This window comes from Cervus canadensis, chromosome 33 (genome assembly GCF_019320065.1).
Source record: "Cervus canadensis isolate Bull #8, Minnesota chromosome 33, ASM1932006v1, whole genome shotgun sequence".
Lineage (NCBI taxonomy): Eukaryota > Metazoa > Chordata > Mammalia > Artiodactyla > Cervidae > Cervus > Cervus canadensis.
This window is the reverse complement of record NC_057418.1, coordinates 21131210-21143489: the sequence shown is the minus strand read 5'-3', so window position 1 is coordinate 21143489 and position 12280 is coordinate 21131210. Positions and strand designations below refer to the sequence as shown.

At 44.5% G+C, this 12280-nt stretch overlaps 1 protein-coding gene across 1 annotated transcript in view; it reads right to left on the bottom strand.

Annotated features, from left to right (window-relative positions):
- Positions 1 to 3714: 3714 nt before the first annotated feature.
- UST (uronyl 2-sulfotransferase) overlaps positions 3715 to 12280 on the bottom strand; it is a 303123-nt gene continuing 294557 nt past the window's right edge. The window contains exon 8 of the mRNA XM_043457263.1: positions 3715 to 6750. Within this exon, the coding sequence (XP_043313198.1) occupies positions 6467 to 6750 (284 nt within the window). The 3' untranslated portion in view covers positions 3715 to 6466. The remainder of the gene's footprint in view (positions 6751 to 12280) is intronic.

Below are 12280 nucleotides of genomic sequence, written 5' to 3'. Positions count from 1 at the left end.
TTGTTTTCCTCTACTTTGCATTGTTCATTGAAGAAGGACTTCTTATCTCTCCTTGCTATTGTCTGGAACTCTGCATTCAGGGCTATATCTTTCCCTTCCTCATACACAACCTGTACTAATACACAAGGATGGTTTTAAGCTCCTTATTAACAGGATCAGAAATACAGGGTACTCTAAAGGATTTACAGGAAGCCTGTATTTAGTAGAAACTGTGACTTAAAGAGGAATTTTATAACTCACAGCTAGATAAATTCCCAGAGAGAGTGTTGAGAAAAACGGAAATCCACAGAGTGGTTTGCCTTGAATAATAACACTGATGCATGTCCAGTAGAATGGACATCTTCCTTTTGGCTTCATTCACATCTCAGAAGTGCTGCTTTCCATTGACTTACTGGTATGCTGGGCAACGGCACTTAAGACATGAGGGACTGAAGGCATTTGTAGACCTGAACTTATGTGTAATTCTATTCTCTTTTGCTGGGGACACAGCATTTAGGGCAGAAAACCTTGGTCAGCCCCAGAGGGACTGTGATTCTTAGTCTCTTAGCATATGGGGGTGGAGGGTGGGACAAGGTTCATCCCAGAAGCTGCTCTTGGTTGTCAAGGGACGTCCTGTTTTCTTCTTAATGCTTTCCAGCTGGGGTGACTTCAGGCCTGGGGAAGTCAAGTGCTTTACTCAAACACCCAGTGGAATCGACCAACTGGGACTTGAACTCGGGGATTTGCTGCTTGCCCTGGTCAGTCAGCGCTCTGCTTCCTGCTCTCCACCTCTTCTCTGAGCTGTACCCAGCAGCCAGCGGGCTGCGTCTGGTGCAGCCCGTCCGCCCAGCTGTCCCCACTCAGGACTGGAAGAAGAGGCATGTTACAGGTCAAGTCTCAATGTTCTGGCAGTGCAGCGTCAGGCAAATTGCTCCATGCCTGCTCAAAGCATACAGTGTCTGGCAAGAGTCAGATTGAAGATAGCTACACCCACACGCCAAGATTGGAAAAGGAAAAACTTAGCTCACACTTTTCCTTTGCTTGGTGACTTTTCTTCCCTTTCCTTTTTTTCCTTTTTCTTTCTTTCTTTCTTTTTTAAAAGAGGGAATCCCCCTGTTTACAAGTTGAAATCCAAAATGCACAAGTGGTCAGTTTGCAATTCTGTGACCCATGAACATCTGTGGGCCTGGGTGCTCCCTGGGAATTGGCAGTGCCTGAGCTGTGAGCCAATCCTGCCCTAGCCAGAAAGGAATTCTTGGGAGAGTGCAATAGTCAGGGAGTGAGGAGGCCTGTGAGTGATCAGGGCCTCGTTGTCCTCTAGTTCTGGTTTTCCAGGGGCATGCCTGCACTCAGCTTCAACTTGTTTTATGAGCCACATTTGACTTTATTTTTTGAGATGGGTCCATCCGAAACACTTTACAGGAAGCAGAACACGACTTTTCATTTTGCCCTTAAGAAAACTAAAACTATAATTTGAGATGGGCAAATGTGGTCCAACTCTGTTTATCCAGAAACAAGAACCACGGTGTCCTCTGAGTGGGCTTCCCAGGTGGCGCTAGTGGTGAAGACCCGCCTGCCAGTGTAGGAGATGTAAGAGACTTGGGGGTTCGATCCCTGAGTTGGGAAGATTCCCTGAAGGAGAGCATGGTGACCCACTCCAGTATTCTTGCCTGGAGAACCCCATGGACAGAGGAGTCTGGCGGGCTACAGTCCATGGGGTCGTAAAGAGTCAGACATGATGCAACTGAATTAACTTAGCACGCACAGCAGGTCCCTTGAGTACAGAGAAAGATTTCAAATATTTATTTTGATACCGATCTCTAAGAACTGAAGTGTTTGGAAACCAACAGGGCCTCCATCTGGAGAAGAGGATCCTACAGCACCAACTCCTATAGAGTGGCTCCTATAGAAGCAAAGAGGACACCTCGCTTGCTGAGTTCAGGGGGCAGGAGGCACCGAGTGGGGCTAAATATGCCTTATTTCTACTGATGCTAGGTCAGTAGATGACTCCGGCTCTCTCACCATTTTAGAGTTTTAGTTTGGTAGATACTCAAAAGTTAAACAAACTAATATGAGTGGAAAAAGTTAGCCTGTGATGTGTTTACATCTTCCATCTGGATCTTGGTTTCCTCATCTGCGAAATGAGGGACCCGATGACTGCTGGACCCCATTGCAGCTCTCGGGTTGCGGGGGGCAGGGGGCGTCTGTGACTCTTTAGGCTTGCTTCTCTCATCTGCTCTAACTTTTCTGCTGTAATCTGGGTGTTATGGGCTGAATGGTGTCCCCATGAAAATCATATGTGGACCCCTGGTTCACAGTACCTTAGAATGTGATTAGTATTTGGACATAGAGTCTTTATAGAAGGGATCAAATTAAAATCAAGATTGTCAGGGTGGGCCTTAATCCAATTAAGACTGGGATCCTTATAAAAAGAGAATATTTGGATATAGACATGAAGGCACATGGAGTGAAGACCAACGGAAGACAGGGAATAGATGGCCATGTGTAAGCCAAGGAGCGAGGCCTCAGAAGAAACCAATCCCGCCAACATCTTGAGCTCAGATTTCCAGCCTCTAGAATTGTGAGAAAATACATTTCTGTTGTTTAAGCCATTCTGTGGAACTCTGTTATGACAGCTCTAGCAAACGAATACACTGGTTTACACCATAGTGAGCTTTCCGAGCTGTGAAAGAAGCTCCATGTGTGTGTGTTGGGTTTTTTTTTTTTTTTAACAGATTCTTAACCCTGGTGTTAGCTTAAACTTGCCTTTTCTTTCGCAGGATATTCAAGATACTTTAAAAAATCATTTTCTTTGTTACCAGATGGAAGTAAGTTATTTTAGTAAAATAAATCTTTATTTTAACTTGAAGGGAATTTCACCATTTTGACGTGAATCTTTTTCCTGAATGGCTATGGATCATCATTTTGCCTTTTAAGAAATACTGCTATTACCTATAAAATTCATTTGAGGCCAAATAGCTCATTGGATAGGCCTGCAGGTAACAGCCCATTTATAAAGAACTTCAGACCACACAAGCAGCTCCAGAGTGGGACAGAATCTTAGTTTTGTTTAGTCCTTTTGCCTTTAAAGTGCACTCAAATAGCCCGTGACCGGGTTACAGACAAATTAAGTGATAAAGAAAGGTAACCACTTATCACTTCGCTGTTTACGACTCTCAGATTCTTACTTGAAGTAAAGCATGTTTTATTTTACCCTAACAGATTTTGCTTTCATTTAGTACCAAGATTCTGGTTCCAGTCACGTGGAATCGGACTGGAGTGTCCAGTGTCTAGAAAGCATGGAGATTCCCTGTCTCTCTGTAACTCCCAGAGAAACTTCTCAGAGAGAGCATTTGCGGATCAGAAGCCGCTCACCTCTGGAGGTTAGAGTCACCCAGCTGTGGAGGTGCTACATGTTTCGGGAAAGAGATCAGAGCACACATCAGACTACCTGAGATGGGAAGCCTTATCTTCCCACGTGACCACAGGCCGGCAGCGTAGATCCCTCCTGTCAAGGCTGAGGATTCCAACCAAGCACCCTGACACCCAACCAACCACTGCACATAACAACAAAAGCATCAATCTAATTATAGGAGTGTTTCCAGATTTTTAACAATGCATCTTTCCCCAAATCACATCTTAAGGAAGAAGCTTTGGCCCATTAAGCAGGCTGAGGGGGCAGTGAGAATCTGCAGGCACTTTTATTTCCAGCTATCAACAGAATGGGAAAAAATATCAACTTATTTATATTCATTTATTTACACGGGTAATGAATAAGTTAAGGAACACTTCATCTCAAACACAGATTGCTTTTATTTTAGCTAAGCTAATGTTTCAGTTCCATATATACTTTTGAATTTCCATCAATGTCAAACACCATTTTTTCTTTCTTCTTGAAAAAAAAAACAAAAACAAAACGATTTACAAGCACTTTTAGGGCACTCAAGGAAAGTAGACTGAAGGTTCATAATAATAATTTTCCTTTTAAAAAACATCCATCAGACCAAAATAAAATCATTTTAATTAACTCCTTCCTGAGTAACTAAAACCTTGGAATGTGCTGAAAGGTTATAATAAATAAGGCAGTCAAAGATCAACCAGCTTAAAATGTATTTTTTAAATTAAACTATGTAAAATGTACAATATATTTCATGAAGTACAAACTGTGTTGGGCTCAGGGCCAGAGAAATGTTGTCGTGTGTGCCAAATAAACTGATGAAGTGCCTTGACTTCTAGGGCCCAGAGGCTGTTTGTTGGGCAAAATTACATCAAGTCCTGGTAAGTAAATCAGTCGGCCTCTGATGGTACAGTGAGTACTGCTGACAATGATTGCTTTTGAACACACAGGTAGAAGTGCTCACATGCACTTGCATTAAGAGGATGCATTTTTTAAAGATGACCAATTGTCCTGATGTTCTGACAACAGCAGAGAACACTCAGCGGACCTTATTTTCAGATAGTGGGACTGCACAGTGTGTAAACTAAGGATTGTTCTCTATAGGCAATTTCAAAGAAGTGATTCACAACGTACCAGGCAATAGCTCTTACTCTATGTTGACTATGACAGCTGTTCTCTGGGTTGAGTTTTAAAGTAAGCCTAACAATAGGGCCCTGGTCTCTCTAAGCAGGACAAAGGATATTTCCTCTTCTAAGCACATTTCCCTGCATCACTTTCCTGCCCCAGTTCTCTGAGACAGAAGGGAGGCTCACAAGTGGCCAAATGCTGGACTCTGTGCCTCTGTGGTCCCAGCCTTCACTGGACTCCTGCAGGGTGGAGCCTTCTCAATACATCTCATGATAAAGTAGCTTTAGTGCACACTTGACAGGTTCCAAATGACTTGCTTTATATCTTGGCTACCGTCCAATTTTAGTGAACGAGGAAAAAATTCTAGAGAGACTTGTTGGTTTCTGAAAAGTAGAAAATGTGTAGCTTGTGTAAAGTCTGAGTCTTATTTACTGTGAAGTATTCCCAACTCACACTTTGCTAATGCTCCTGAAGGGCTGGCTCTAGGGGAAAAAACCTGAAGGAGACAAAATTTGTCCCTAGGATCCTGCCTGCCACCACCACCTTCACTGCTGCTTGTAGGCCGACTGTGTATTATCTGCCCAGAAGTATACGTGTTTTTGGAAGGGGATGGTCACAGATGAAGACATTTCAAAATCCAAAGAAATAGATTCCTGATGATTGAACCAAGGCATCACGCAGAGGGGGCATGTGATGGGAATGGGCTGGAGAGGAGATATTTTAAAGGAATGGGACTGCCCAGCTTCTACTCAGATCACTTTGGGGGCGGACACTTACTCATGAAGCTGGCCAAGCAATCTCTTACCCAGAAACTCCTGCTTTTCTTACTGACCTCCTAGTAAGGGTTTCTCAGGAGGGAGCTGCTTCCATAATAAGTGGACTTCAGTTTGACTGCTGCTTGCACAGAACTCAGCATCACTTTCCACCCAAAACACGTACCTCTTAAGGGACCAGAAGGTGAAAGGTACCAGCTACCTGGGACCCTGCTGGCCAGGGGTGTGCCTGGTAGATCATGCCCTGTCTGTGGTCAGGCTTAGACCTTAGGCCACAGGAATCAAGTGTCAGAGCTACAATCAGTTCCTGGATTTCCAGGTAAAACAATGCCGATGAGAGATGTTTCGTACAGGGGGAAAGGACATAGTCATGCCATTTTCCTAGGCCACATGTCCTTCAGAGTCGATATGTCTTGCCTGTGCTCTTCCTTACACAGCCAACAAATTCTTTTCCCGGCTATGCTACTTTGAAGTCTGGCAGAATGGAGCTTGTGAACAGAATGTCTCAATGGAGCCTGCCATGCACTTTGACCTTGAGAGGTACTCAAGGCTCTGGACTGATCGAAGGTGTGGCAGAAGCCGACTTGCTCTTTCAGAGACAATACATGTGCTGCTCTGGGTGAAAGTGTCCCCCGAGATGGACCAGGGGCAGAATTCTACCCGTGTGGGTAGAAATCACTTATCCAGGGACATCCTCCCTTTCTGATGTCCTTATCTGTCTTACCATTTCCTCTTAGAGCCTTCTCGAGTAGGCTTCCTGGTCTCTGCAGTGGTTTTGCGTTTTTACTGAAATATACAAGTCTGGACATTTTCAACCACTGAGGTAATACTTTTACAGGTGACAAATGATGAGTTCCTGGGCTGTAGGCTCTGTTTCTCCCTCCTCTCTCATTTATACTCGGGGAAGAAAAGCTATTTTTTATGACAAGATGCCTTGTGATGGAGTCGTCTAGTGTACCTGGGAAGGACCCAAGGAGCCAGAAAAACACAGAATAAAATTAAAACAAATAAAGCCCGCAAAACCGGGCATCTCCCAATGACCCCAACCTGTGGGAACGTTTGTTCTTTTTAATGCTGTGAAGCATTCATTTCGTCCCTTAAGGATTTTTTTCTTCCCCCAACACACACACACACACACAAACTTTCTGGAAAGGGAGATTAAGCCACTGGAGGCAACACAGCACTGGCATCACCTCTTATAAATATCTTCGAGCCACTTCTCGTCGTCTTGTTCCTCGTCGTCAATGGGCTCCTCGGTTTCCAGTGGGGTCGGAATGAAGAACTGGGGTCTCAGCGGCGGGCGGCTGACCCGAGACTTGAGTCCGAACTTGCGCTTCAGCAGGTGGAACTGCTCCTTGACGTAGTGGTAGAACTCATACTCATATCTCATTCGCTGGTAGAGGATCTGCACGGCCTCGGCGGAGGGGACGGTCTTCTTCACCGTCACGGTCATGTTTCCGAGTTTCCTATGCTCTGGAAAAGAAGCGGGGTTGCACATGAGCCAGAGTCTGCGATGTGCCAGCTTAGAGAGGATGGAGGTGAGCTCCTGAGTTACCTGGTGACCCTGGCGGCTCCCAAGGAAAGAAACTCAACCAACAGACCAGGACGAGAAGGGAAGAGTGGCTTCCCAGCAACGCTGGGAAAGATTTCATCGTATCCCAGGTGTTACTGTCAACACAAGACGACTACACCTAAACTAGCTGACATCCCCTTTGTGAGATGTGGACTGATGGAACTTGATCAGGATTCAGGGCTACCTGTAAGTGATACAGTCTTTTGAGCACAACATCTACCTGCTTTTCATCTTTTATTTCCTGTTACTTTCAGAAGGAAGCACAGAAAAAGGCTGTCTCACCACTTTCTAATCATCTTGGTTTCTTTCATTTGAAAATATGGATGTCCCGGGGATCTTCCTGACCCAAGGATCGAACCCAGGTCTCCTGCATTGCAGGCAGATTCTTTACCAGCTGAGCCACCAGGGAAGGTCAGTTGTCTAAATTTGTCATCACCAGATTTTCAACATGTACACGTGACAGGACTCATCAAAACCTGATTTTTGCCCCCTCAGTGCTCCAGTGGAGTCAAATTGCTCTTGCTTCCTTGTTGATAACTCAGCGGCATCTTTCAGGCCTTCTGGGACTTCTTAGCATGACCTCACAGCACCTATGGCCACGCACGCCATCTCGGAACTGCCTTCCTGTGGCGTCTACAGGAGCATTTCCCCAGTGGTCCTGCTCTCCTGATTGCTCCTTCAGTGCTCCAGGCCCAGGGCTGTCTGTCCCTTACATATTAGTGCTCCCAGGTCTCCGGTCCTGCCTCTTCCCTCCTCCCTTTCTTCCTCTCTGACCAGTTTCATTCCGTCTTCCACCCTCTAGTTTTCATACCACTGTGGACACACAACCTAAAGTTTATATGAAACAGTTATGGCTTCTCAGTCCTTTTGTTTTCCACAGAGCTGCCAAATAATTGGAAGGTAAATGACATTGCCAGGGGGTTATTTCATGGTCAGAAATAGGAGTGCTAAAAAAAATAAAAATTAAAAAGTAGGAGTGCTGTTTTGTCGCAGGAGAAGCAGAGATTCAGATGCAATCAACACTGATGGCAAATATCTCTTATGGATTTGGATTATGCCCATCTGTATGTGATTTTATTTAATATTCCAAATCAGCCTGTGGGGTGTCATGGCCCCTATCTTGCAGATGGGGAAATAGAAGCTCTTGAAAATTAAATGACTTGCCCAAGGTCATGGCTAGTGAGTAAGCGACAGAGCTGAATTGGAGCCCAGGTCTCTCATTTGTGATGAGGTTTCCCCTAAGTACTGGGCTGTAACCCATGCAGCTTTTGTGAGCCTGCAGAAAATTATCACCTTCATTTGGAAAGACTAGAGGGCAGTTTGCCTTTTATGGTTAGCAGAGAATTTTTAAAATCACATTTCGAAGACATATGGTTAAGTGTCTTGCTCTACAATAATCAGCGCTATGGAAAAGTCATTCCAGTGCTAAGTGTTCTACATTTTTGTAAAATGCCAGACTTTCCCTCCAAACAAAACAAAGCTACGTGAACTATGGAATCAGCCTCTCTCCAGATTGCCGTAATAGCAGTACTAGAGGAAGTTGTTAGGAATTTTTGGAGACTGTTGTTATTTCAGCCAGAAAACAATCATGCTTTAAAAATCCATACTTATTATCAGCATCCTTTGGGGAGTGAGGCAGCCCTTGTTAGGTGGGTATATACTGTCGAACATAACCATCAAGAAGTGGAGAACTAACTCCACGTGGATCTTTTGAGAAGCAGGACCCCAGAGATGACGTTGAGGAGCTCACGTCTCATGGGTCCCCTGGCGAACATTTCAAAAGAAGACTCAAATACAGAGCAGCTTCCATTAAGGCAGGGGAGGCAAGCGGGCAGTCTGAGATCTGACTGGCGGGCTATGTGTTATTTGACCTGAGGGTAATTTTTTTTTTTAAAAGAAATCGACTTAGTTGTTTTAAGATTTGGTCTATTTCACAAGGAAGTCTGGATTTCTGGCTTCTCTCAAAGTGAGGCGATATTCTTCTGGAGCTGAGCAGGGCTACCCCTCACTGCTGGAGGTCACAGCTCTCCGTTTTGTCTCAGACTCTAAACGCCAGTTCATTCTTTTATGTTACCTGCCTGGCTGCTACAGAAATTTGAATTTTAGGCTTCCAATTAAAAGGTTTTGAAATTCTGAGTTACAGAAACCTAGGAAGCAAGTGCTTTGTGTCCAAATTAAGGCTCTAGTTTGAGCTCATTTGTGTATCCTGTCCTCATTTGTGTATTTATGTCACCCTTGCTCCTTACTTTCTGCATTTATGGAATGAGTTTTCTGTACCAGGCATAGGAGTTACCAGTGGTGAATGTGACTTTATCATCATTATCATCTTTAGGCATTTCTGAGTGCTTTTTCAGTGCAAGGACTGCTAAGTTATCTAGCATGCATTTAATCTTTCCAAAGTGAGGCAGGCTCTCTTATTATCATCATTTTACAGATGTGACATTGGAATTTGGTACCTTGGCTCAAGGTCACACAGCTGGTAAGTGGAGAAGCTGCAAGTTGGGCCTGAGACAGTCTGACTGCTGAGCCCAAACTCTTAACCCTTCATGTTTCTTATGGTTCGACGGAGCTCACAGTATAAGCTCGTGGGCCTGCTCACCATGGGGGCAGACAGGGCGTTCCTCTGATTGGTTTCATAGCATCAGTGTTTCCTCACCTTGGTCAGAACCCCCTAGTAGAGGGACCAAGCCCAGTGAGCTTGTCTTAAGTACTCCACATGGAGTTGGGTCTTCTTCTTCTTCTTCTTTTTTTTTTTTAAAGAAGCAATCTTTTTCAAGTGCAGTAACTTTGGTTTTGTTTTTTAAGTTTTTATTTAAAAATGTTTTGGCTGTGCCATGCAGTATGCAGGATCTTAGTTTCCCGGGCCAGGGATCAAACTTTCATCCCCTGCAGTGGAATCGCAGAGTCTTAACCACGGGACCACCAGGGAAGCCCTGAGTTGGGTCTTTCATAACTACTATAAGGATTCGATCATGTAGATCGGCTATGTGCGCCAGCCTGAACGTATAGGGTACATCTCTCTGCGCGCGCACATGTGTATGTTTCCAAAAGATGGAAAACTTTTAGGAGGCCCCCGAGCCACCTTGAAACTTCAAAGAGAAATTTCCCTGGATTTGTTGTCTTCACACACCCACCAGTTCCACCTAGCTGCTCTCCTAACGGAGCCTGTTACGCTGAGGATGTCTGGAGACGGCTGGTACCCCCTCAGTCCTTGTACTTTCATAGCTCCGCACCTGGGGAAACACAGCGCCCTCCACTCAGGCTCCTGGAGTGAAAGAAAGAAACCAACAGAAGGAAGAGGATGGAGTCCGGCCTGAAGAAGGCTGACTGTGTCTGTGAGGTGCAGAGACAGCCAAGTGGAGACAAAGGCAGTATCTGAGCGTGCTTCTTAGAAAATCCTCAAGAGACCCATGAATGCCGGGTCTACGCTCACATCTGGGGTTTTTCAGCTCCCACTGGAGTCTATAAATTCCAGTGCTTAGCTTTGTGGTTCAGTTGCCTTTTGGGAATAACAGTGCTGGCTATGGCATGTTTTTTTGCCCCTGTCCTTTAATTAATAAATACATTTTGGCAAAGGAAAGCTGTGGTTTCAGCTGACTTTTAATTTTTTTTTTCACTTTTCTTATTTACCTTCAGGGATTGGCCAAAGAAGACCCATTAAATCATAATAATTGCTGAAAATTTCCTCAAAGTAGGCACTGGCTTTGAGGTGTGAAATGATCAGAAGGGCAAACAAGCAAGCAAACAGAAAACAACTTCTGATCTCTTTATTTGAATAGCAAACGAAGGATGGTTTTTTTTCCCTTACAGACATGTCCAAAGTCAGCCATAGAGTCAGGACTGTGTGAGGACAAACTCTTCCAGGCTCCCAAGTTTCTCGCTTCTCACTGAGAAGTGGCTCTGAATGGGGACCCTTTCTACACTGCCAACCCCCAATAACAGAAAATTCTGCAGTTGATCATCCAATGTCGGCAGAGACAAAAAAAACCCAGCCTATACAATAAGGTCGGTTGGAAGACTGCTGAGTTGTGTCAGCTTGCTGCATTATTAAAGCTTTATAAAAAGTGGCATAAACAGCTCAAAAACCAGCCTTCCCCCGCATTCTTTCCCCAACCCATCAAAATAGCATCCCCTTCATCTGCACAGAGCTCTGTGGATTAGCATGTTTTCACTCTATCGTCACAACAATCCATTTAACCTGAAGACATGAGAGGTCACAGGACTGGTTTGGGGTTGCATAAGTGACTGTCCTGAAACTAGAAATCGAGCATTCTAATTCCCAGTCTAGCACCTTTTTGCTTCATCACTGGCTGTTAATTTCCAAATTGAGTGGAAATCTATAACCACCCACTTCTCCTTGCCCTGTGTGTATTCTGGCATTAAGGACATCGGTTGAAAAGAAGGGCTTGAGTGTTCTAAGTCAAGGGGAATGCTTTGGTAAGTCTGGGAGGATCTGGTGAAAAACCTGCAAGCCAGCAAAAATGTTTTCAGACTGAAAGAGACTGTGTCTTTTTCATTTTTAGATCCCCAGTGCCCAGCTCCATGCCTGGCACATAACGACCCTCAATAAAGGTTTGTTGATTTGAAACCTGTATGTTAAATCCATCTGTAAGACAGGATTAATGCGAAGGGCAACTTTTGGTGTTGACTGTACATATTTTTTTTTTTTTTTGCTAAATTCTTTCCTTAGTGGAAGGTCCTGCCTGAGCAAACTTTCCATGTCTAGAAATCAAATTTCTCTAGGGTAGGCTGATAGGGGAGGTTAGGCTCACAGGTCCTTCAGGAAAGGCAGCATTATTTGCTTTTCTGAGCCACTCCATTGGAGAACGCTGTGTTATGGTGACAGATCATTTCATTGTTGGTGGTCAGTTGCTAAGTCGTGTCCAACTCTGTGACAGCATGTACTGCAGCACGCCAGGCTTTTCTGTCCTTCATTATCTCCCAGAGTTTGCTCAGATACTTGGATAGCAAGGATATCAAACCAGTCACTCCTAAAGGAAATCAACCCTGAGTATCATTGGACAGACTGATGCTGAAGCTGAAGCTCCAATACTTTGGCCACCTGATGTGAAGAAAGACTGAAGACAGGAAGAGAAGAGGATGACAGAGGATGAGATGGTTGGATGTCATCTCAAGATTGAAGGCAGGAGAAGGGGATGACAGAGGATGAGATGATTGGATGGCATCACCAACTCAGTGGACATGAATCTGAGCAAACTCCGGGAGATAGTGAAGGACAGGGAAGCCTGGCGTGCTGTAGTCTATGGGGTTGAAAGAGTCAAACATGACTTAGCGACTGAATAAGAAATGTTGCACTAAGGGACTTTTACTACAAACATTAATACCTATGCAGAAACATATAATACACACCATGACCTTGTGGCTAATGAGTTTATGTCACATGTATTATTTACAGTCATTCGTTAAAAA